The sequence below is a fragment of the Astatotilapia calliptera genome, chromosome 17 (genome assembly GCF_900246225.1).
Source record: "Astatotilapia calliptera chromosome 17, fAstCal1.2, whole genome shotgun sequence".
NCBI classification, from domain to species: domain Eukaryota; kingdom Metazoa; phylum Chordata; class Actinopteri; order Cichliformes; family Cichlidae; genus Astatotilapia; species Astatotilapia calliptera.
This window is the reverse complement of record NC_039318.1, coordinates 38,964,149-38,990,079: the sequence shown is the minus strand read 5'-3', so window position 1 is coordinate 38,990,079 and position 25,931 is coordinate 38,964,149. Positions and strand designations below refer to the sequence as shown.

The window sequence follows — 25,931 nt, the reverse complement described above, 5'->3', positions numbered from 1 at the left end:
TGCAACGATGTTAGACATCACTCTTTGGTACAAGACTGGGACTTGTAGCCCGTCCAACAGAAGAGGAGGGGGCGCAAAGCGACTGATGAGTGTCTGGTCATTTCAAAAGGAGCTTTTCTATAAGTTCAACAAATATCAGCAAACACACAAATCGTTTGTGTGCAGCCTGTCGCACACTGTGTCTGCTAGCTAAAGGCACAGCTGATGTATTTCTCAAGGAGGGAAAAGAATAAAGATAAAGAATAAGGGAAGAGATCACTTCACTCAGAGATGATGAAAGACAAGACAGAAGAGGAAGACAAGTGGTTATATTTAAAGATAAGGATCTTCACTGTAAGGTGAGTATTTAAAGTTTACATAAGTCCTCATTCTGTTCTGCCGGAGGTTTCTTCCTGTTCAAAGGGAGTTTTTCCTTCCCACTGTTGCCAAAGTGCTTGTTCATAGGGGGTCATATGATTGTTGGGTTTTTCTCTGTGTGTATTATTTTAGGGTCTACTGTACAATATAAAGCGCCCTGAGGTGACTGTTGTTGGGATTTGAATTTAAAATTGAGTTCCGTCTCCTGCTGAGTCTGCTTTTGGGTCTGTTCACAAAACACACTGGCATACCCCGCCATGAAAGTTTGAAGCCTAATCCTAAAAGATAAGATGGGGCCTGATTATTTAAGAGCTTGTATGTGAGGAGCAGGATTTAGAATTCTGGATTTAACAGGAAGCCAAAACAGGAGAAATCTGCTCTCTTTCTAGTCCCTGTCAGGACTCTTGCTGCAGCATTTTGGATTAGCTGAAGGCTTTTCAGGGAGTTTTTAGGACATCCTGATAATAATGAATTACAGTCGTCCAGCCTGGAAGTAATAAATGCATGAACTAGTTTTTCAGCGTCACTCTGAGACTGGATATTTCTAACTTTAGAGATGTTGCACAAATGGAAGAAAGCAGTCTTACATATTTGTTTAATATGTGCGTTGAAGGACATGTCCTGGTCAAAAATGACTCCAAGGTTCCTCACAGTGTTACTGGAGGCCAAGGTAATGCCATCCAGAGTAAGAATCTGCTTAGATACCATATTTCTAAGATTTTCAGGGCCGAGTACAATAACCTCAGTTTTATCTGAATTAAGAAGCAGAAAGTTAGCGGCCATCCAGGTCTTTATGTCTTTAAGACAGCGGTCCCCAACCCCCGGGCCTCGGACCGGTACCGGTCCGTGAGTCGTTTGGTACCAGGTCGCGAGAGGTTGAGGCTCAGGTGTGAAATGTATAGTTTTCAGGGTTTTTATCAGTTTTCAGCGTTATTTTGTTATAGTTTTTATCGTTTACTCGGTTTTCCTGGGTCTTTTCACGTGTGTTATGAATAAATTTTCTTTTTTTCGGTACCGGTACTAGTTTTATTTTGTTGTATTTATCTGCGACACTTTAAAGGCCGGTCCGTGAAAATATTGTCGGGCATAAACCGGTCCGTGGCGCAAAAAAGGTTGGAGACCGCTGCTTTAAGACATTCCTGCAGTTTAACTCATTGGTGTGTGTTATCTGGCTTCATGGATAGATAGAGCTGGGTGTCATCTGCATAGCAGTGTAAATGTATGCTATGTCTTCTAATGATGCTGCCTAAGGGAAGCATGTATAATGTAAACAGAATTGGTCCTAGCACTGAACCCTGTGGAACTCCATAATTAACCTCAGTGTGTGAAGAGGACTCTCCATTTACATGCACAAACTGGAGTCTCTGTATTATCACAGTATTATTGAACATTTAAATCACCTTGAAGTGATTCTTGTTTTGTGCTATATAAATGAAACTGAATTGAATTTAGTCGATATAAATTCTTATCAAATATTAAGCATAACTTTTGCTTAGTGAATTCAGCTACACTGTAACCTTAAATCCAGAGTTGATGCTTGAAATAACATTGTGTTGTAACAGTTTTTGTCACAGAGGACAGTGAAGTTCATGCAGTGTAGCTCTGTTACAGACAACAGCTTTGTAGAAGAGCCTGGCCCATCCACTGTATAATGTATATTATTAAAAACAGTTTGTCACAAATATGCATTTAAAAAACCGACAAACATCTTTTGAAACACTGTGTTTTATTATTTATTATTGTGTCGCCCAAATCACAGCATAGATCACTATTAATGTTTCTCCGCCCACCCTCCCTCTCTTTGATATTAGAGTGTAAAGGGGAAACTGTCTGACCCTCACATGAAGCATTCAGGTTTGGAATAGGAGCACATCTGCACTCTCTGCTCTAAGACAGGATCTCCTTCTCTGCAGGATGCCTGGAAACATCCGATCAGGTATTTCAGGAACAGAATTGTGCATACAGGAGGTGAAAGGATGGACTGTGTCTTTATCTGCATGTAATCCAATCGTCCCCATGTGTGTGACTTTATAGTGGAGTTTTATTTCCTGATTTTTCGTCTTACCTTAAATATAAAAAAAATACATCTACACTTTCAAAAGGTAGGTTCTTTAGTAATAGATTACATTCAGGTTGAGACTAATGTTTTGAATTGTCCTTTGTCTCTCCTAGTCTCTGTGGTCTTGGTAGGTTTGTTGTGCTTGGTGTTCTGCAGTCAGCCGACCAGTCTGGATGCAGCCCCCCTCTGTACGAATGCCGAGGCTGGGTGTCACGTCCTCTCCCTGGCTAACCTGTTTGACCGGGTCATCCAACACTCAGCCAGAATGCACAGCATTTCAAATGACCTTCACTCTGAGTTTGTATGTTTCTTCATTGCAGTCGTCAGAAAAAGCTTTTTAAACGATATTTAATGAACAAGCTTGATTGTGACATGAGGATATGATATTCTGTCTGCAGATGCCTTTTAACTGAGACATTGTAGGTTTACATAACGTAGTCAATCAAACACTGCATTATCAGTTTATTAGATACACGCACAGTCATCCTGTTAGAACAGCAGAATCCAACCTGATGAGACAGTTTTTCAGTCTAATTAAATGCAAGGATGAACTTTTTTACTGTTAACTGAGCTGTACGAGATGTTTTCACAGTTCGCCCACACTTGCTAACATAAATCTGTATCATGTATAGTCTGCTATGCTGTTTACTGTTAAGATTTGGCGCCATATAAAAATAAAACTGAATTGAATGTGTGATAAAGACGCATCTATTGTACAGACAGACACCAGTAAGGATACAGAGATAGCAAGACATCGTATTAAGTCATTCATTGCTTTTGTGCTCCAGGCACGTTTGACATTTAGATGATATTTAACCTCTGACATTTCATTCATGTTTGTCCTCCCAGGAGCTTTACTTCCTGCCCAGTAAGAATCAGATTGGCCGGGTCAGTCGCAACTGTCACACGTCTAACATCCTCACCCCAAATGGAAAGGAGAACGCTCAGAGAATGGCGGTAAATTCACCTTTTTCAAAGTTAATCCCTCTCAACTATGCACATCATATTTACACCTGGAGTCTTGTCATGTGTTTCAGGTTCTTTCTTTTGTTGCCATAAACAACATTGTAGCTGTTTGAAACATGTTTTCCTTTCAAATGATAAAGAATTTTGTAAATTTGTTTCCCTTTGCTCTTTATGATATTACAGTAACACTCAGTGGTACAAATCCCACTCTAGTCACACCCATAATTTACATGTATGTCACTACAGAGGGAGGAGCTGACGGAGGTGATTCTAAAGCTCCTGGTGGCGTGGAGGGACCCTCTGTGGCATTTCCACCAGAGCATGACGCACTTCCACGACTTCATTGACTTCAGCTCCAATAAATCTCTTAAAATGAGTGATATGGTGCATGAGCTACGGAAAGGAGTACAGAAAGTAGTTGAGAAGGTACTGTGTGTGTGTGTGTGTGTGTGTGTGTGTGTGTGTGTGTGTGTGTGTGTGTGTGTGTGTGTGTGTGTGTGTGTGTGTGTGTGTAAAACATACACAGCGGAGGAAATAAATATTTGTCCCCCAAAGAAATGAGCAGTACACACTCTCAGTGGTAGTTTGAGTTTCTCTGTCAGCTCCATGTCAGATGATCCTTCCACACATTCGTTCTCATCAGGGTTCAGCTGGTCACTGACAAGCTTCAGACACTTTGTTGAACGAGGGCTTTTGTGTTACCAACGATTAGCTTGATCGCATTCAGAATACTTTATTAATCCATAAGGACACTATATGGTTACAGTTGCTCAGTACAGTAACAGTAACAGACTCAGCTATTCAAACAATACAATATGTTACAGATTTACAAATTTAAGAAATAGCACTAATATATACAAATCACTCAATTATAAATATAAAGAATATTACAGAGGTGTAATATTTATGACTGACATTTGACTCTAACCTGTGAACTTTGTCATTTGCTATTTTACAGTAGAGCGTGTGCGAAAAGATGTAACTATTGCAGTGTTTACAGTGTGTTCAATGGAGTTGTACAGGGAGATGGCCACAGGCAGGAATGACTTCCTGTGTCGATCAGTGGTGCATTATGGGTAATCTCAGCCTCTCACTGAGCGTGCTCGTGTGGCTAGCCAGCACGTCATGGAGCGGGTGGGAGGTGTTATCCAACATTGTCTTTATCTTGGACAACATTCGCTTCTCTGACACCACCCTAAGGGAGTTCAGCTCCGTCCCCACAGCGTTACTGGCCTCTGCTACCCTCAACCTGCCGTCCCAGCATGCATCAGCACAGAGGATAGCACTGACCACAACAGCCTCATAGACAATCCTGAGCATTGTTCGACAGATGTTGAAGGACCTCATGCACTACTACCCTAGCTGCCTTGAGATCGTTCTCCTGTTGTAATCACTGATGTGAGCACAGACTGACGGTGACCAGCAGATGTTCTTGTAGTATATTTAAGCCTGTGAAGGGCAGCAGTCTAATCTATGATGCTTCACACAGCTCTGTGTTCATGTTCATGTTCAAATGCTTATTTTCCTGCAGTTAAAATTCAACCAGGGCAGAAACAGAGACAGAGCGAGACAGAGGCACTGATGTGTGTGTACTAGCATATGCACAGTTTAGATTGTCTGTGTTTGTGTAGTACTTTGTTTTGTAATTTTTTACTTAAGTGGGTGAAAGAAACTAAGTAAACACACAACAATATAAACAATTTGTCTTATCCATATGTTTTGTTCTTTTCACACCAGATGCAGATGTTGGGAATATTAAGTAACTCTGTCAGCAGCCTCATGTCTCCTGAGGCTTTCTTGGCACCAGGCAGCGCTGAGTGGCGCCTAATGAAAGACTACGAGCTCCTCTACTGCTTTCGCCGAGACTCCAACAAGGTCCAAAACTACCTGAAGATCCTGAAGTGTCGTATTGTTCCAGAGGATGGATGTTAAAAGCTAGAAACTCTTGACAAAGCTGAAGGTTTTGTTTTCTACTTATAGAGAATCAGAAACATCTCATCATGACTGCAGTGATACAACGGCCGCCCCGTCTGTCAGAATGTTTTCCATCCTCAGACAGGGTGCGATGAATGCACAGAATCACTAATTATTATAAGAGAAACCTGTAAATCGTCTGTTTCAATATATTATATAAATATTTCAAAATCATGTCTTTTTTGTTGTTTCTACAGAAAAGGTGCAGAAATACACTGAGGTCACATCATCACAGCATCATGACAAAAACTAACGATGTTCTGTCCTAATAAAAAATCTGAAACATTGTAACTAAACGTAAAAAACAAAGACAGTAAAGGACATAAACAAAAACAAAAACATGACACCTAATGCATTTATTTATCGAGGGATAACAGACAGTATTACATGTCTGACAGTCTGAAGCAGATTGTTAAATCATTTTAAGAGAAGTTCCTGATTTCAGTCTATGGGATGAAAAACATGTTGGTGGTTTCTCATGTTTAATTAAAAAAGAAGCACGTTTACATATATGATGATGACGATGAATTAACGGTTTTCCTGAAGCCAGCTGACCAATGAACCGCTTAACTGGTGATTCTTAACTGCCCACAGGTGTGGGTTAGGGTTGGGGATGTGAGTCACCAGTCTGTCTCTGTGTGACAGACTGGTGACCTGTCCAGGGTGTAGCCTTGCCCTGTGATAGGCTTCAGACCCTCGTCATCCTGGTAAACATGAGCGGAAGAGAATGGATGGAAGAACCGCTCCATTTAACATTTACCAAAAGCATTAAAAACATCCTCACACATACATGTACAGTGGGGCAAAAAAGTATTTAGTCAGCCACCGATTGTGCAAGTTCCCCCACCTAAAATGATGACAGAGGTCAGTAATTTGCACCAGAGGTACACTTCAACTGTGAGAGACAGAATGTGAAAAAAAATCCATGAATCCACATGGTAGGATTTGTAAAGAATTTATTGGTAAATCAGGGTGGAAAATAAGTATTTGGTCAATAACAAAAATACAACTCAATACTTTGTAACATAACCTTTGTTGGCAATAACAGAGGTCAAACGTTTACTATAGGTCTTTACCAGGTTTGCACACACAGTAGCTGGTATTTTGGCCCATTCCTCCATGCAGATCTTCTCGAGAGCAGTGATGTTTTGGGGCTGTCGCCGAGCAACACGGACTTTCAACTCCCGCCACAGATTTTCTATGGGGTTGAGGTCTGGAGACTGGCTAGGCCACTCCAGGACTTTCAAATGCTTCTTACGGAGCCACTCCTTTGTTGCCCGGGCGGTGTGTTTTGGATCATTGTCATGTTGGAAGACCCAGCCTCGTTTCATCTTCAAAGTTCTCACTGATGGAAGGAGGTTTTGGCTCAAAATCTCACGATACATGGCCCCATTCATTCTGTCCTTAACACGGATCAGTCGTCCTGTCCCCTTGGCAGAAAAACAGCCCCATAGCATGATGTTTCCACCCCCATGCTTCACAGTAGGTATGGTGTTCTTGGGATGCAACTCAGTATTCTTCTTCCTCCAAACACGACGAGTTGAGTTTATACCAAAAAGTTCTACTTTGGTTTCATCTGACCACATGACATTCTCCCAATCCTCTGCTGTATCATCCATGTGCTCTCTGGCAAACTTCAGACGGGCCTGGACATGCACTGGCTTCAGCAGCGGAACACGTCTGGCACTGCGGGATTTGATTCCCTGCTGTTGTAGTGTGTTACTGATGGTGACCTTTGTTACTTTGGTCCCAGCTCTCTGCAGGTCATTCACCAGGTCCCCCCGTGTGGTTCTGGGATCTTTGCTCACCGTTCTCATGATCATTTTGACCCCACGGGATGAGATCTTGCGTGGAGCCCCAGATCGAGGGAGATTATCAGTGGTCTTGTATGTCTTCCATTTTCTGATGATTGCTCCCACAGTTGATTTTTTCACACCAAGCTGCTTGCCTATTGTAGATTCACTCTTCCCAGTCTGGTGCAGGTCTACAATACTTTTCCTGGTGTCCTTCGAAAGCTCTTTGGTCTTGGCCATGGCGGAGTTTGGAGTCTGACTGTTTGAGGCTGTGGACAGGTGTCTTTTATACAGATGATGAGTTCAAACAGGTGCCATTCATACAGGTAACGAGTGGGGGACAGAAAAGCTTCTTACAGAAGACGTTACAGGTCTGTGAGAGCCAGAGATTTTCCTTGTTTGAGGTGACCAAATACTTATTTTCCACCCTGATTTACAAATAACACTGTAATAAAACTGTTTTTAATAATATACACTGTAACAGCTCAAAACAAAGAAATGACACAAAAGGAGCTGACCAAGTTTCTAGGAATCAAGCAAAGAAACAAGGTTTGGAGGCCTATCTCCCTCCACCACCACTCCCCCTGCCGGTGGCGGACTCCCTCAGACATCGGTGCGTTGGTGGTTCTTTGTGTCTGGGGGTGGGCGTCCAGGTACACACCGGCTCACTCCTTGGCGGCTGCTTATCGGGTCCTGGAGCCTGGGGCTCGCTCGGGCCACTTCGGAGGTGGGGTGCCCCCGGCCTCTCGGCCTGGGGCTCGGTCACTCAGGCACGGCTGGCTGCCGGCGGAGCTCACGGGCGCGTCACTGCAACTCCCCCTGGCTTCTGCTCCGCGGCTGCTGAGTGAGCCCTCATCTGGGACTCTCCTCAGCTCTTTCTGGGACAGTGGCGCGGCTGCCCCTCTGTTGGTCTTCCATGGTCTCTTGTGTTCTGGGGGCCTCTGGATGTCTGGAGTTTTGATCTCCTGCATACCTGCTTCATGCCCTGGAGGACGGGGCTGTGGCCCCCCCACACCCTCTAGCAGATCATTACATGAAGGAACCTTTTAAAAAAACAAAAAACAAGCGCGTCCATGCTCACAGGTGTACACACGGGTGATCACACCCACAAACTACACCCTTTTTGGCTCCTACCTCAAAGCACACTGTGTTCTGTTGATCTTACGTGCTGCACAATAATGTTTAATATTTACTGTCATATTCACATAGATTATTGCGATCATGTTTATTATGTTGCTCTTTTTTTGCTTGTTTTCTCTCTTTTCTTTCTCAGCAGGTGATCCAGGTGATTGATAGATGTGTTTTTGTCTGTTGGTTTTGTTGGTTTTTGCCCTTTATCCCCGTCCCTGTTTTTCTTTCTCCCAGTCAAGTCTGTGTAGCAAGTGAAAATTAAATGAAGTAAACAATAAAAGGTGAATCAAATAGACCAATACGGCAAGGCTGGGATGGCCCAGTTGGTAAAGTAAATCCGTTGGTTCTTTGCCTTTAGACAATAATTCTGATGGCAAAAGAGCCAAACAGGACAGGCGGAGAAAAAGAAACAAGCAAAGAGCTCGATAAACCCTCAAACAATGAGAGAAATCCTGACCTTATGGCAGTGCAGTCAAAACAGGTTAGGCAGCTCCACCCGAGGGATTTGGTGGAGCAGGAAATTTGCATCATTGATGTGCAGCAGCTGTGATGCTGTCAGCGTGGAAGCTTTCCAGCAGTTTGATATTTGATGAAGATCTCGATGGATGCTCAGGAACTCAGAGGAAGATCCTCCTGTTTGTGTGGACGTTGTGTTTTCAGCGGGATAAGGATGAAAGATGAATTATAGTTCGTCTCCCTGCTGAGAGCCTCGGTGTGTCGGTGCACTGGTCTGTTGAGGACCACTTTAAGCCCTGGCTGTTTGTAGAAGGACACTTCATGACCTTTCACCTCACCTGTCTGCTTCACAAACTGTGGAAAGCAGAAATCATATTAACGAGTCTGCGAACAGCAGTAATCTGTACGCTGATCTAAGTTTCAACTACAGGAAGCTGAACGAAACACGTGCGTGTGCTCATCCTGTGCTGTGGTCCAGAGATTGGGACCGAGACTGTTTAACCGTTCGACACGACAACAACTCCTGGCAGCACAGCGGCAAGAAGGTCCTGAGTTCGAGTCCAGCATCAGGCTGCGGGCTTTCTGAGCGGATACTGTCAGGCATTTGTCGTGTGTGTTATAAACACACACTTAAACATTTACACTTTGTACAACTTGGATACATCGACTTGCAATTTTCATTATGAACCATACAGGTACATACTCTCTATAGATGATCATAACTGACATAAGTATTCAGTCTTAGCTGTGCTTACAAATGTTTGCTGTTAAACTACAGCAGAGAACAAACGTGACGACAAACGTGCTGCAGTCAGTTTGAACAAAGAGTCAGAAACACGCACGTTTAATACGTTTATTGGGTAAAAAACAGAAAATAACATCGCACTGAGACCATGCTTCGTTTGTTTTTTGGAAAACACGTCACGATGCAGCTGCTATGGTGACGACCTCTGACCTTCCAGTGCCCTGTTCTACACAGGAAAGATGAATGGAGCCATCGCTGCAACATAAAGAAGAAACATATACATGTTTGCAACAACAACATCATCATCATCATCATCATCATCATCACGTGACTCTTGATGTTACCCAGGAAGGAAATACCTTTTCATGGTCACCACAGTGTCAATGCTGTGACTCTCCTCTGTGGGCTGCAGGTCTCTAAAAACAATCTGTGACACAGACACAAACATAAGCAGGAACCTGACAGTGATTCTAATAATAATGATGATTTTCTCTGGCTTATCCATCCTGGATCACAGGGGCAGCAGCCTAAGCAGAGAAACCAGACCTCTCCCCCGAGGCGATCTGAGGAATTTAGAGGCCAAGCCTAAAACTCAGGAACACCTCAGAGAAAACATTTCCCTGAAAGGGTGTATGTGGTCTGAGAGAATGCTGAGGTACTATGTGCCAAAGTAACATCCACATGGACCCAAGATTTCCCAGGAGAACATTGGCCGAATCATCAACTCTGGCTTGCTTCCCATAGTGCACCTGGTCTTGTCCAGGTAAGTGACAACACGGGGTATCTGTTCTAGGAGACACTTCACCATCAGTGCTGAGAGGAGCACGAGGCCACGGAGAGGACGAAGTCTCTGCTTAGACTTTAGTTTTTCTCTCTCTCATATCATCAGAGGAGAAACATGTTCAGATGAACCTCAGAAACTGCTGCAGGACGTCTCTGTCCAGCTCGGCAACAAGGTGCAGATGCTTAACATCAGCTTAACAAGCATGCTTTCACCTTCATGTCCTCCACTGTTGTGTTTGTGTCGCAAACAAATGACGTCACCGGACTTTTGGCCAACATGGTTCCCAGCTTGTTGTGACGTTTTTCTAAAGCAGTTCGTAAACTGTGACTTGCACCAGCAGGCAGACAGGAAGCAGGAAGTCTGTTTGTGCTTACCTTGGACAGCTTCTCCGGCTGCTCTGTGATGAATCGCTGGTAAATCTCCAAACACAGCGAGGACAGTTTTCCGTCCCCCCTGAGGATGTGATGTCTGTGGGCAGGGAGGGGTGTGCCCACAGGAAGGAGAACCGTGAACATCTCAGCTCCAGACTCATCCACCTCCTCCAACACACCACAAAGGTCAGACAGAAGCCGTTAGAAATCGATTACAGTATTAACGAATGATATTATGTACAAATACATAAGTAGTGTACAAAGACTAGCTCTGCAGAGCTGAAACATTTATGTTCATGTGCATGCAACAAAGACCATGTGCAACATAAGATGTTTATCTGAGGTCTGAGTACTTTTACTAGTACGTCAATGGAAGACACATCCACTGTGACAGAGTCTTCCTCTGGGGTAAGGCCATCTCTGCCGACCAGCAGGCCCGCCTCCAGGGCTGCGCCCACAGCGATGACCTCGTCAGGAGGTGCCGCGTTGAGAAGCTCCACATCCGGAAACATTTCACGGATCATCTGCTGCAGACGAGGAATTCTGGCCGAGCCGCCGCAAAGAACCACCTGCAACACATGGCAGCGATCGAGGAGCGGCTTTTCTATTTAACACACAGCTATGCCATCACTCGTGCATCAGTAAAGACCTGCACGCCGTACCTTGCTAATGTTGTGAGGTGTAAGACCCGCCTCCTCGAGGACGGCTTTGATTGGCTGGATGCTTTTGTTGAAGAGTGAAGAGCAGAGCAGCTCAAATCGAGCTCTGAAAGAAATAACGCACAGAGGTCGTCACGAAGGACAAAACATCTCAGTTATCAGAATCCTGATAATGTGTGTTTGGAAAAGTCATTTAACAAACGACTTTTCCCTTAATTCTGCTGCTCAATTGATTTCATTTAGTTCTTATTCGTTAGCTTTATGCTTTCAAACGTTTATCTCAAATGTTTCGTTCCACGTCCAGCTTCAGCTCAGGCTCAGCCAACGATAATATTCAGATTCTTACAATCTGTGCGTCGACACAACAGCTCACCTCGAGACGCTGCACTCGAAGTCGATACCATCATGAAGGGAGTCAACGAAGCAGTTGGCTGAACCCAGCGAGGACAGGGAGTGCTTCGCCATCTCTGCACCATTCATCAGCTTCAACATAGCCCGAGGATTAGAGCTCACATCGTGCTTAAACGTGCTGTACAACACACACACACACACACACACACACACACAGTGAGGACAGCTACACGGACTCAAACATACAGAAAAATCTTTAAGATGTTCGTCTGTTGCTTTGGTCCTTCTCAGTAAATCGTTCAGACTCTGATGTTCGGTTGGTACCGTTTGAATTCTGAGGCGAGGTGCTGCGCTAAGGCCTGAGTGAAAGCCTCTCCTCCGATGCTGTGGTCAGTGTGAGCGCTGCGACACAGGAACATTCCTCCATTGACCTGCAGCACTGTCACGCTCAGGGACGTCCCACCGAGCTTGTAGACGAGGACGTGACTGTGGAGACAGGACGCATCGCTAAAGGACAAGAAGATGGAAAATTCATTCAAACGGTGACTGCTCTGTCTGCTGGTAGCTGACGCACGCACTACTTCTGCTGGCTGTGGGTGGGGTTCTGGGGGGTTTCCACTTGGCCGTAGTACCCGGTAGTTTTTTCGTTTCGAGGTTCCCAGCAATCAGAGCCGATCTAAAAATGTGACATCAGCAGACAGCCTACCACCGATTGGCTAGTCAGTGGCGTCACTGAGTAATGAAAGCGTCTCCTTCATGAGACCACGCCTAACGTGTCCTCCGCTGTTTGTTGTGTTTGCATACAAATGACATCACTGGACTTTGGACTGGGTTGCTATAACGACCCCTGGACATCGTGGTACTGATACCTACTCGAGTGGAGTCGAGCAGGTATCAGTGGAAGAGGTCGAGCAGAACTCCCACAAGGATTTTAGATGCTCCAGCTTTTTAAACATGTTGTTGGATAAAGTTTTTTCCAAACAACATTCACATCTGCGCCGTAAGTCGGATCAGCAGGAGCGTCGATCCCTGCTCGCCAACACAGCTTACAAAGGAGCCCAAACTAATGTTAGGCTGATTCTACCAGTTGGATCAGGTGGTAGAAGTAACGGCAGTCCCATCCTCCTTAGATTCAGGAGAGTTCATGTAGGCTCGGGTACACGCCGACCACGTCAGTTTGAAACCATTGACCATAATGAAATCTGAGGTGTTCCTTTCCTAAAACACACCTCTTCCCTGACGGCGACTCCTGTCCGATGTCATAGGCCAGCAAAGCAGCAGCAGGCTCGTGGATTAGCCTCAGGACATTGAACCCTGCAGCTTCAGCCGCGTTCCTGAAGGAAACAGAGGTGACGATTAAAAACTGAAACAGATGCATATTTTCAAAGTGACATAAAAAAGATGCACCTACCTAAGAGCACGCTTCTGAGCATGTGCAAACTCTGAGGGAACAGTAATGACAGCGTCACTTACATCCGAGCCTCCCAGAGCCGACTGAGCCGTTTCTGTGGAAACAGCCATAATCAGTCGGGTGATTACTTTACAGAAAACTGAATACCCACAATTCATTTCTGAGGCTTTACGTATCAGGACATTACAAAATCTCATCCTTCTGAAGTGAAACAAGCCCACATGACAAACACCAGGACATTATTACAGCACTGCTCAGTCCACTTTCAGTCACTGTGTAATAGCCGTGCATCGTTCTGTTGCATGACGCGGTTCAGCTGTTGGACAGATGCTCTCACACTTTAACACGCCCAGGACATGCAAACTTAACTGATGTCAGTCGATTAGAGAGTTTTCAAAAGTATCAGATGTCCAATGAGGACAATTTGATGGTGGGAAATTTCTGACACATTATCAGGACCACACGCTGTGAGAAGCTGACAATGTTGCCCCAGAAATAATATGTCAAAATATATAAACTGTAAAAACAAAAACGTGTTTGTATGAAGCTTATATGAAGCGTTTTTTGTCGCCTCGGGGCGGTGTTGTGCGATAACAGTAAGACTTTGCCAACAGCAGGGGTGGGGAACCCCAAGCCTCCAGGGCCGGTGTCCTGCAGGTTTTAGACGTCCTTGATCCAACACAGCTGATCTAAATGGCTAAATGACCTCCTCAACATATCCTGAAGTTCTCCAGAGGCCTGGTGATGAACTAATCAGGTGTGCTGAGCCAGGGTGTGCTCTGAAACCTGCAGGACACTGGCCCTCGAGGCTGCAGAAAGCTTGGAGGACCATCACTGAAGACCACATGAAAAATAATAAATCTACCAGCAACTTTGGCTCCTTGGAAATAATGACGAACATTTTCACACTAACAGATTTACCTTTCATTTTCTGGAAGATGAGCTTTGCGACATCTTCTGGAGCAACATACTTTGGCTGCTGTCCTGATGTGATCTCATAAAAAGGTTTGTTTTCTCTGCTGACAACCTAAACACACAAAACATCCTCAGACTCCAAAAACCAAACTGTGTTTTTGTGCCGTCATCACAGATCGTTCTAGAGAAACTCTCTCACAGACCATAAACTGGCATTTTCAGGAAGTTTAAATCTCAGCATGTGTGCCGCTGAAGGCAGCTTCTAAAAAACGAATAATGATAATATAATGCTATAATGCTTCTCAGTGTAAGTAATGCCAGTGTGTAGTTAGGATTATGTGTAAAATGTAAATAAGAAAACAAACTGCAGTTATCTGTAAATCCCTGCAGAACAATTCACTCATTATCTACTGAATCCAACATCAGAGGGATCCTGTCAATACGAGTCAGTAAATGGAGCTGTGATCTAAGGATGTAGTCAGCAGGGAGAAGTGTGACACAGGGCTGTTTAACATTAATGGATCATCAGCTTTAAATCAAACAAGACCTGAGGCAACGTTTTAAAATTGTGAGCACAGAAGAAGTGTTGAAAATGAGACGAGCTGGTTCAGCACCGCCTCCTGCCATCTGTAAAACACCAGGATCCAAACTGTGTGGATCTCCTGGCGTTTGGTCTGCAGGCTCTTTCAGAGGGTTGTTGGTGAAACCTACCTGACATTTGGTCTCCGTTCTGTGCCTTTGTATCTCTGGGTCATCAAAGCTTTTCAATCAGAGAGAAAGAAACAACACACACACAGTTATGAGTTGCTGTCCACAGGATGTCGAGGATAATAAATAATAACAACACTCGTTCCTTCCTCACTCAGGCTACAACTATCACAGCATGAGTACAAATGTTGTCATTTCTGTCTCAAAAACATCGTTTCCTTTCTACTGGAGCTCACTGAGCAACTGCTACATGGATCAAAGCCATCCTCTCATATGTAACAGCTGATGGTCTGTCTCAGGTGTCTGACTGGATGTAGCAGCGAGTACAGGAGCCTCCATGTTCCTGCCACAGTGTTACTGTTTTTCCCAGAGGAGAAACCAGACTGATGTCCACGTGTGATGATACAATCAATCTGAACAAGCATCATCATCATCATCATTATTTTCTATGTTAGAGCTGCATAATCTTGCTTTTTTTCCTTTGAGTTATTAATAATTACAATAATATGATGTAGGTTTCACATTTGCAAACAAAACATCGTCAGCTGTGTCACCTTCTCCCGAGCACTTGTTTCACTTTGATGACTGTGCTGGCAGCATTGCGGACCCGTCCCTGTTTTGCTGCTATACCTACAATCTGCAGAAGAGGTCAGAGGTTAAAAGGCTGCTGCAGTAGATATCTCACAGGTGCAGGAAGCAGCCGTCAGTAATGTAAGAATAATTCTGCACCTCAATGCAAAAAAATCATCTTCTCCAAGTTCCAAAACCCAAAAAGCAAACAGCAGACGTGTCTGTGAAGGTTCTCAGTCATCCAGGTCATCGTAGTCTGAGGAGCTTGCAAAGAAAAGCGTCTGGACTTCTTTAAGTTGCTTGAAGACGTTTCACCTCTCATCCGAGAAGCTTCTTCAGTTTGAGGGTCAGATGGTGGAGAGTCCCAGATTTAAACTCAGTGGGAGTTTCCCCCCCACAGAGGGACAAAAGGACCCCTGATGATCCTCTAATCACATGAGCCAAGGTGTGTAAAGGGTGTGGGTCACAATCAGCCAGAGTTTCGGGTGAGCTCATTGTGAAACCTGGCCCCACCCTATCATGTGATTTCCTGAGGTCAGATGGCCCAGGATGTGATTGGGCCCAATTAGGATAGCCGCATGTTTTGAGTGCTTCCTTTACATGTGTGTTCCTTCTTTTTCCCTTCAGGCTTAGAGGGAACATTTGAGGGAGTGGTTATCCTAATTGGGCTTTTATAAAATCAGCAAAGATGCACAGAAAAGAAGATCAGACACCAGCGAGGGAGGATAAGAAGGACAGACGCAAAGGTGAAACGTCTTCAAGCAACTTGAAGTCCAGATGCTTTTGTTTCTAAGCTCCTCAGACCAAACAGCAGACAGATCTATGCTAGACAGATCTATGCTAGACAGATCTATGCTAGACAGATCTATGGTAGACAGATCTATGCTAGACACTATAAGGTGATATGACAAGACCATGACCACAGAAACATGTGACCTGTGATAACAGAGGAACTTCTCAGTTACTTTTAACACTGCAAATATTTTAGCAATATGTTTCATTGATTGGTCATCAACATTTCTTCTATACAGACATTGTGCAAAGCCAATATGATGCTTAGGGAATTTAAAATAGAAAGTAGCTCGTCCACAGAAGGACTGGTAGCTCCCCTTACGATAAGGGTTCAGATCGCGCGAACAGGTGTGAAATGTGTGTGTTTAGTTTGTTTGCTTGTTTTAATCAATTTTAAATCATGCTTTTTATTTGCTTTTGTTTCTAATGTCTCTGTAAAGCACTTTGAATCACCTTGTTGCTGAATTGTGCTATACAAATAAATTTGCCTTGCCTTGCCTTGCCTTAGTGCTAACAGGAAAGACTGAGTGCATGGGTCAGGCACAAACCCAAGAAGTGAAGCCAAAGTCGTACCTGTTCAGTGTCTCTGTAGCCCACCACAGTTGGCGTTACTCTGTCTCCTGCATCGTTAGCCACCACATCAGCCCGTCCATCCTAAACAACACGCAGCATACATTCAGAAACACTTAAATATATACTTTGCTCAAAACTCTTGGATATTCAGATGCATCAGCAGCTGATTTCCAGGCTCACTTATCCACATATATTTCATGTATGAATCCAAGCTGCAGATCTTTGTGAAAAAGCAGAGAAGACTTCAGTCCCCGTAGGGCTCCTTAAGGAGTTCAGCTTGGCCCAAGGAACCTTGACTACATGCCATAAGACTGTTGTTTGACTGGAGTGGAAAGACATCACTGTCCTAAACTGGTTTACTGTTGAATTACTTGAAAAACCTCAAATTAACATGCAGCACAAATGTGAACTGAGCCTTAATAATCAGAGTCACGAAAGGTTTTGTGTAATCGTGAAATGAAAGGAGACAGGAGGCTGTTCAGCCTCCTCAAAGTAATATCTAATTAAGGTTTGTGGTACTTAGTTTGTATCGTCTACATGTGCCATTACAGGAAGGCAGCAATGACGCAGCTGCAAAAAGCCTGGTAGACTCCAATGTTTTCATTTTTTTGCTTTCAAGTTTCCTAAAATGTGAAACTTCTAAAACTTGCTTGGATTTAAGACCCAACATGCTGAAAGGCTGCAGTGGCCTGGGTGCAGTTTCTGTGTTCCTTTGTGCACTTTGTAACAAGTTAAGGCTGTTGTATAAAAAAGGGTAGTTGGGTAGTTTTTACAGTAACAAGCATGCAGGCCAAGCGTCAGCCTGTCAGCGCCTTTAGTCTGAATCGTGGACAAAGTAATCTTTAATGACTTTAAAAAGCAAAGGCTGGGAGCACAAGTCTGATTTACACTGCACAGTATTCACTCGTCTGCCTTTACACACATGTGAACTTGAGTGACGCTGCATTGTTAATCTTTCTAAAGTTTAATATGATGTTTGCAGCTGTGACAGTTTCAACCAGGGATGTACGCGATTACTCGCCGTCAGCAGTGATGTCACTAGTCCAGAAGTACTCGTCATGTAATTTAATTCTTTTACATTTATTGATACCCAAATGTTGTGTCCTAAATGTTATGCTGCCACCAGATGGCGCATCGTTGTTGAGAAATGCCATGAATCTGTTCATCTCATCTTTTTGTTCACACTATTATTTCTGGTTCTTTAAAAAAAGCAAAAACTTAGATTGCAGATACAAGCGGCGAAAAGTTGGTTTTGTGTGAGTGTGGAGGGGCTCTCCCTGAGCGATGGAGGTCAGTCATTCAGGGGCTCAGAGGACAGCCTCTCCATCCACTGACACAGCTGTGTGACTTTATGTACACAAAAGCTGAAATATGAACATTATAAACTCCACTAATATTTAGTTCATGTTTCCTTAGCAAGCATATTTGACCCTTTTTCTTGGAAGTTCACTTAAATCACTTGGACCCTGCAGTCCACACTATAAGGTTGGGGGCGGGGCTTCGGGAAGGCCATCCAGGAGTTTAAGGTCATCTCTAAATCATGTTGGGGTGGAGCTGGACTCTAAAGGTGGTGTCAGAGGTGGATGTTGTCCAAGTACAATACTGGACACTCAGTTTTCTCATGTGTTTGGCATCGATGTCCTATCGGAGCACCAAACTGTGTCCCAGTTTAAAATGCTTAGTTATTAATCTGAGATGAAGAATCTGGATGCAATCCTCTCTCCTTATTTTACCCACTGAACTAACTGAAACAATTCATTGACTTATATCCACTCTGCCAGCAGCTTATCGAGCACCGCCATCCTTCAGGACATGTAAATGTTCACATCAAAGACGACATGCGAGGTTTCATGAAGCGATACTCACCTTAAATATCGCCACACAAGCGGATGTATAACCGAAATGAACCCCAATCGCCGACATGCTGCCAGCCCTCAGCCCAAAAGACCGACAAACATGGATCCGGTTCTCCTCACCTTTGAACCGGAAGAATTTCTTCTTGGAGTAGTTCAAAACAAAAGCATGTATTTTTTCTGAAGTATTGATGTTTTTTTATTTTTTTTACTCTAATATCATTGTTTGTATTCATGATTTGTTTTGCAGATATCTTTGTGGCTGTATGATTGTAGTTGCCAACTAACCAGTCATATCTTTGAAGAAACGGCGACAAACGACCGTTTCCGTTTGATGTCCGTGAAACTGAAACAAATCAAATGTACATGGCTGACACGCTTTGATTCTCCTTTTGCACTAATTCTTTTATTACCGGTATTTGTAAACATATTTCAGACTATAACTAAGTACGTGTGTCAATGTCTGGTAGTGACTAAGTCATTACGCTGGGAAGCATCCAAAATAGACTGAAGGTAGCTGGGGGCGGAGCCTGATGCATAAAGAATTATGTCTGTTAAAAAAGGACACTGTTGTTAAGATAATACAAAGCATTTATGTACAAAGTAAATAAACCTCTCTGTCATCCTATTTATAAGGTTATGTGTCGTGCTTGACTGAGCAACAGTGACATCAGTCTGCATGTCCTGAGGAATGACTTTATAAACTGGGCCCTACTGACCGAGGTCATGAATATCACCTGTTGTTTACAGCTGAACAGCGGCTGCTGAGGTAAAGATATGAGACGATGTGGACAGATTATGTGAACACTTAAAGTTCTAGACTATCAGCACCAGTAGTTTAACTGAGAACATCGTCCCAATTTCATCCAAATTTGCACCCAAAAGAGAGACTGACAGACTGTGGACAGTCTCTGCGACGTCATGAACGGACTGTAGCTGAATCAGGAAACACAGACGAGTGGAAATGGTAATTACAAGCTATGATGATTGCCTTTAAGTAATGGGACTACATACTTACGTTTATGTAATATGAGCCCAGCACTTAGATGTATGCATTGAACTGAACCTCAGTCTCGAATTTTTAGAACTTTTTGGATTTCTTTTACAGAGCTTAAAAATAGCTCGATCAAATAGCTTGGGACAAATACTCGTGTACATGTAGTACAGCTTTAAAAAAGGGCTGTGTCCAGTCTGTAGTGCCTCTTCTGAAGCATCTGTGTAATGATGGGCTTAAAACACTGAAAGTTGTGGAGCTGAGAAGCATTTTAGCTTCCTGGGAGAAGAGTGTGAAGCCTGGCTGGATGATCCAGGACAAAGAGCCACCAAAGGAAGTGGTCTGATTATCAGCTACATTGATTGTCCTTATTGTACTTCAGACTCCTTATTAAACACTTATTAAATGATCGCTGAACAACTTAAAAAACCTTAAATTACCTGATAATCACGAAGTAAAAGTAAACATAAAAATGTCTGAACATTTCTGATTCCCATCCTACAATTACACCCGTTACTGCAGCTCTGCCATACTACACAGTATATTTTTGTTATTGGGGAAATTAGAAATTCCCCTGGAATAAGAGCTGCTGCTGTGTGATAGCTAACAGTTCATATTAAGTTGATAGAAGTAACAGTAAACATACAATAAATCACATCAGAGCGCTTTTAAAACCTCGGGCATTCATTACTGCAGTAACACCGTTCACTAAAACTATGAAGCAGAGTCCTGCTGTGGGTTTGTGCAGCAAATGCAGCAGGAAATAATCCCACGCAGGGCTCTGCTACGACGCTTCACACTCATAAATTAGATTTAATATCATTTAGACACAGTAATTTAATTGTATATATATGTAACCTTACACAATAAGTAAGGATATTTTTGTTTGGTCAGCTCTTTGTTATAATAACGCTGACTGGCAGTAAACCTCGTGGCACCAATCATTCAGAAATAAAGAGCTATATTTGTGGTTAGCAGAGCTGAGTATGCAGGTTGTGCCCAGTAAAAACTTTATAATAATCCCTGTATTATATTATTATAAACTTTATATATAAAATATTCTCTGCCAGTGGCAAACAGCTTATTATGTTATTGATTGTTTGGAGTTTTCTGTAGCTCAGGCCAGACCCTGCAGTCCCCTCACACTGATGTGCTGGTGTCCATCTGTCCTGCAACCTGAACACATGGAGCAACGTCGTGTTTACCGAAGAGTCCAGACTCCGCCTACCTGCAGGTGGATCATGAGGTCACAGGTGGAGAGGAGATGCACAGTGCTCTGCTGCTTTTGGTGGAGGCAGTGGGGTGGGTGGAAACACGAGGTCCGTCAGTAAGAACAGCTGTTTCTATTCTTGTAGTTAAATCATATAAAGAACTTTGGTGCCTATCAAAAAGTTTAATGCACCTCGATTGTTTTGGTGAATTTGTCTGAATTTAGATCCAAACGTGTCATTTCCAGATTCCTCTGTGGAGATGTTACACGGTCTCCTTTTTACACCAAAAAGTCAATAAAGCGTGAAAACATACGTTACCGCAAATATACTAAATGATCCGTGAATACACCGAAGCATCAGACTTTCATGCACTTCTTGGAATTCTCCTGGATTCTCCAGTGAATTGAGAATTAAATACAAACCGTTTAGTGGTGAGAAACAACGACCTTTCTCATGTACGGAAGAATTCAAGCTTCAAACATACACAATGTATCACCTGCAGGGCCACAACCCCACACAGGAAGTCGGACTTGGCTCTCTGATGTTAAAAAGTCCTGACTATGAGTGTGACCCAGCAAGCATGCAGAGTGTAGTCGATGCAGGTGAGGGGACTCGCTCAGTCCGAACTCATCCAGCTGCCTTCCCTGCTAAACCATTAAGAAGAAAAATGAGCAGCCATGCATGAACCCACCAGCTCCACCTGTTAACAGTACGTGGAATCACTCTCACCCCATTTTCTCACTCATTGATTTCTCATTTATACAGTGAAAAAACTTATATTTTGATTCATCTTTGCTTACGAATAAATATTAGCAGATTATGAGGTTGGATATTAGGACCTTAAACCTCTCTTAGCTGTGACGTGGAGGCGGCGAGAGGAGGACTTCTTCTACGCCAGGTCACATGACACAGTTTAACATCACTATTATAATAACTCGCTGTGCACAGCTGGACTTCCAATGTGAATTAAACCAATATAGTTTTATTTTGCATAAAATATGCCAGAACAAACAGGAACCGTCTGGTTAACTTCATAAACTTGTAATGTTACAAACAAACCAAGCAAACGGTCACGTTTGGAGTCATTTCAACACAAAGCATGTTTTAGTAAAATACACATTTTCAAATTGGATACATATTTACATTGATTACCTTATTACAACATTAATATGAAAGTCTTTAGTCTGTATAGATTTACCTTAAAAATCAGAGCAATGCAAACACTTCAGTTTCACCACCACCACAAAGTCGATACTCAGATCACCACAAGATTCCTAAAGGACTATTTATCTGAAGAGAAATCCATAACTAATCAAATCCTCAAAACTTCTGCACGTTTCCACGGACGACCACACCCACGGACACTCCCACGGACACCACCTGGATGTGTGTTTCCTACAGCTAGTAGGAAACACACATCCAGATCTTTCACAGCAGATGCCAAAACTCATCATTCGAGATAACTTCAAATCAGGTGCTTCACACGTTCTGGATGTGTTAAAGGCAAAGTGTAGTTATGGGTTGTTCTGTCTTCCAGCTGTTTTAAGAGAATAAGGCACAGAAAATACATTTGGTTTGGCCTCAGGGAACATTTCAGCTACGTGACTGGAGTAAGCTGGGCACGTTTCAAACATGACGCCTGCTGTCGATGTTGATACTTCGTGTTCACTTTTGACAGCAGACGCAAAATTGAGTGGTTTAACGCACGCTGCTGTGGCGCTGTGTGTCACAGAAACGAATGAAGCTGAAGGATGGCTGCTGTCTGAGCCCGTGGAAGTGCAGTGTTTTCATTTTGTGAAGCTCAAACGGTTGCATAATCAAATCCATTACTTTAGACATTTTCAAGATTCCAGAAATATTCCAATCTTCTCCATCCTGCTGAGCAGACCTGTGGGGACCACAAACATAATACAAACATTGTCTATCACTCAGTGCTTTGTGGGTCAGCTGCAGCGGATTCAGGGGAGGGTGGCTGGCACAGTTGCAAACACACTGCTATGATTTGACTGTAGCTTCCCTGCTGTCAGACACAGCTCTGCAGCTGAGACACAAGCCACACTCCTCCACCACAACAATGTAATGTCATTATATTGAAGTATGAATACTGATGAGCACATACATACCTGGAGCTGGACACGTGTAGAACTTACATATCTGCCTCTGAAACGAGACATTCAAAACATGTTTATGCTAGCTGTGATCTGGCCGGTTACTCCCCGCCTGTTACAAACACCAACAATTTCAACTTAAAACTTCAATAAGGTCTTTAAAGCAGGCAAGTGTTGACTGATGAACATGATGCATTTGTAAAAACATTTCAGCGTCTCTGAAAATATAAAATGTGTTTTTACAAGAGGACAACATCTGAGACTACAAATTTGTTCTTATTGGCTTGTTTGTTAATGAGCGTTTGAATGACTACGTGTTTCTTTTCATGATGCTTTTAATATGAATGAGTGATGAATGGAGTATTAGGAACTTGCACAATGTTCTATGTTCTGTAATTGTTCTGTTTCTGAACCATTTTTTATTCCATAGTTTTGTTTATTGTAAACAATGTTAGTCAATGTAATAAAATACATGATCTGAAATAAGAAATAAATATATAAATATAGATGATATGTGTGTACAAAACTAAAATACAGAACTAAGAAAATTTAGCAAAATATTTTCTAACCTCACGTACTGTGACCTGTGAAACAACACGTACACACAGACACAGTGAAAAACACTCATACCCCAAATATATGTGTTCTTTTTCCCCCCATGAGTTACTCTGCAGGTGAACACATCCTCCTTGGTTGGGGTGAAAGGCACATGCTTGGTCATGTGGTAGTGCCAGTTCTCTTCAAAGGCCAGGTCGGTCTGCTGAGAGCCTGGCATCTCTTTGTCATTCCTGAGCAGCTCGATGGTGATTTCAGGAGGATGGAATCCACTGACATGGCAGATGAGGGTGTTGGCGGTCCCGTAGTGTCCGGGGGAGCGGGTGTACACCTGAACCTTGGGTGAAACTGGCAAACACAAAAACAGTCACTCACTTACAGATGAAATAAAGACAATAATTTAATCCAGATGATAAATATTCATTTAGATTCCACCAACTTATTAAATATAAACACGGCAATTATCTGCGTCACAGTGTGTCACGCACAACAGCCAAACAAGGAAGTACTCGTAGTACTCGTAAAACGTTACAGCGCCTTTAAGTACAAGTTATCAGTCGTTTAATACTGTAAGTACTGTAAGTATGTTACTGTTTGCCATTTCCCAGAGATTCCACTTTACTACCTTTAAAGCCGTTTTGCTTTCACTGGGCCCGAGCGCCTTCCGCCTGATAACATCGGGCCATTTCGGAAACACAAACATGTTCAGTTACCGGAGATCACTTACTGGTCTTGACTGCCGAAAGACCTGTGAGTCCCAGCAGAAGGACGACGGCGAGACACACAAACGTCTTCATTGTTTCACATACAGACCGACTCGATATATCGCTGTTGGAGATTCGCTCGACAGAGAGAAGACAACAGTGCGTCACGATCCACACCGAAAGTGAAACCGTTCACATCGGGAGTGTTAGCTAACAGACACCGGGACGTCCAGGCAGTGCTAATGCTAACTAACAAAAAGGGGGTCTGTAACCCCGCCCACCAAAACCATGTTATGGCGCCCCGTTTATAAAAAACACAAGCAGCACAAACTCGTGACAAGACGACACGTGCCTATAATTCTACCAATAGGAAACTCCAAACGTCATGTTGCTAGGCGGAATTTACTCCGACATGTTGTTGTTCACTGTCGTTTGAGCAAATAAGCCGCCATGTTTGAGATGGCTGCCGGTGTTGTGCCAAAAACAAATGTTTCCGTGTATTTTTTATGTGTAATATCTTTACGTATGTTGGTAAACAGACTTCGGTGAACAGCGTTTACAAAGAGGTTTTATATAGAATTAAAAAATTATCAGTTTTTCAAGTATCTTTACAACTCTGTGTTGTTGTACTTACATTATAACCAATCCGGTCCTTTATCCCCACTTAAAATATTTTTACTGAACTATTGTAATATTTGCTGCCATTTCTTCTGTCCTCTTGGCCAACTTACTCTTGCAAAAGACATTTTCAATGTTAATGAGATTTTTTAACTGCATAAATAAAGGTTATATAAAAGTCACTGCCAAAAACTGATTGCGCCTTCTAGCTTGTTACACGAATGTTGTTTGTGGCTCAGTGTGACTTTGTGTCCTCCATGAGGGAAGCATTTGACATATGTTTCACAATTTAATATAACAAGTTACTTATAGCAGTTTAAATACGAGCAATCACTTTTTGGCACAACAGCCCGGAATTGCTGCTTTGTACTTTATTGACAGACCTTAGAAAATCCTCTCAGGTGTTTACCTTTCCAAAGAATTTCCCACACATCGTTTTGGTGTTGATAATAACTCTTGTTCTTTCTGTGATGGGAATACTGAATGACAAAACATTTATTTTACCAGTGTATACACTGTAAAGCCCCGTGGGACGATGTACACTACTGGCTTTTCCCAAAGATTGCAAACTTACGTGAATTTTCAAAAAAAAGTATTTTTGGATATTTAAGAAAAAAAGAAACTTGAAAATGTCTTAACTGTGATCATTATTATGGGTAAATTCTTCATTCATAAATGTCGATCTCTGACAACAAGGCCGTCCTTTTTCACTTCTCACAGTGAACAGTGAAGTTTATGGACAAAAACAAGCTGTGGCTCTGCATCATATGGTTAATGCACTGAAGCTTTTAGAAAACCCCTAGGTTAGAATTGTATTTTATTTTATGTCTTTTAATTTATTAATTTATTTAATTAGTTATTATTTATTTATTTTATTTAATTACAGATAATGAAAATAATATCAACACAATTGTGGGCTGGGGGGGGCAAATGAAATATTGCACATGGCAGTGGCAAATTTTGAGTGGCACTTAGTACAGTATTGCATGGAGTACGGTTTTTATTTGTTTAAATACTAATAACAGTGAAGTGACCAGTGCAGAGTGTAAAATGTACCTATGAAACTGTAGGACCGATTCTGAGTGCATCTGTGTTGTGTGTGTTTAGGTGTTGTGGTTGAAGTGTCGAATGGCTTGATGACAGACTCCTGTAACGTCTGCCAGATGGTAACAAGGAGAACAGCTGATGTGCTGGGTGGCTGTGGTCCTTGATGATGCTGTGTGCTCTGCGGAGGCATCGCTGGAGATAAATGTCCTGAATGGCAGGAAGCCTC

At 42.8% G+C, this 25,931-nt stretch overlaps 3 protein-coding genes across 4 annotated transcripts; 1 reads left to right on the top strand and 2 right to left on the bottom strand.

Moving 5' to 3' along the window:
• The first annotated feature begins 1,769 nt into the window (after nt 1-1,769).
• On the top strand, nt 1,770-5,478 carry prl2 (prolactin 2). The gene is made up of 5 exons (XM_026147666.1): nt 1,770-2,293; nt 2,530-2,717; nt 3,266-3,373; nt 3,629-3,808; nt 5,120-5,478. The coding sequence occupies exons 1-5, from the start codon at nt 2,272-2,274 to the stop codon at nt 5,312-5,314; spliced, it is 693 nt and encodes a 230-aa protein (XP_026003451.1). The 5' UTR covers nt 1,770-2,271; the 3' UTR covers nt 5,315-5,478.
• A 4,097-nt stretch (nt 5,479-9,575) lies between these two features.
• On the bottom strand, nt 9,576-18,610 carry hspa14 (heat shock protein 14). 2 transcript variants are annotated; one of them, XM_026147964.1, is made up of 14 exons: nt 18,482-18,610; nt 16,616-16,696; nt 15,235-15,317; nt 14,684-14,732; nt 13,979-14,084; nt 13,058-13,151; nt 12,876-12,980; nt 11,971-12,132; nt 11,669-11,824; nt 11,299-11,401; nt 10,990-11,205; nt 10,640-10,807; nt 9,841-9,908; nt 9,576-9,736 (listed from the first exon to the last, which is right to left on the bottom strand). In XM_026147964.1, the coding sequence occupies exons 1-14, from the start codon at nt 18,536-18,538 to the stop codon at nt 9,658-9,660; spliced, it is 1,527 nt and encodes a 508-aa protein (XP_026003749.1). In that variant the 5' UTR covers nt 18,539-18,610; the 3' UTR covers nt 9,576-9,657. The 2 variants fall into 2 exon arrangements, with proteins under 2 accessions (XP_026003749.1, XP_026003750.1); XM_026147965.1 differs by having other exon boundaries at nt 10,640-10,804.
• A 3,145-nt stretch (nt 18,611-21,755) lies between these two features.
• On the bottom strand, nt 21,756-24,310 carry LOC113009323 (beta-2-microglobulin-like). The gene is made up of 4 exons (XM_026147550.1): nt 24,064-24,310; nt 23,412-23,684; nt 22,797-22,833; nt 21,756-22,561 (listed from the first exon to the last, which is right to left on the bottom strand). The coding sequence occupies exons 1-3, from the start codon at nt 24,131-24,133 to the stop codon at nt 22,820-22,822; spliced, it is 357 nt and encodes a 118-aa protein (XP_026003335.1). The 5' UTR covers nt 24,134-24,310; the 3' UTR covers nt 21,756-22,561; nt 22,797-22,819.
• Nucleotides 24,311-25,931: the final 1,621 nt, after the last annotated feature.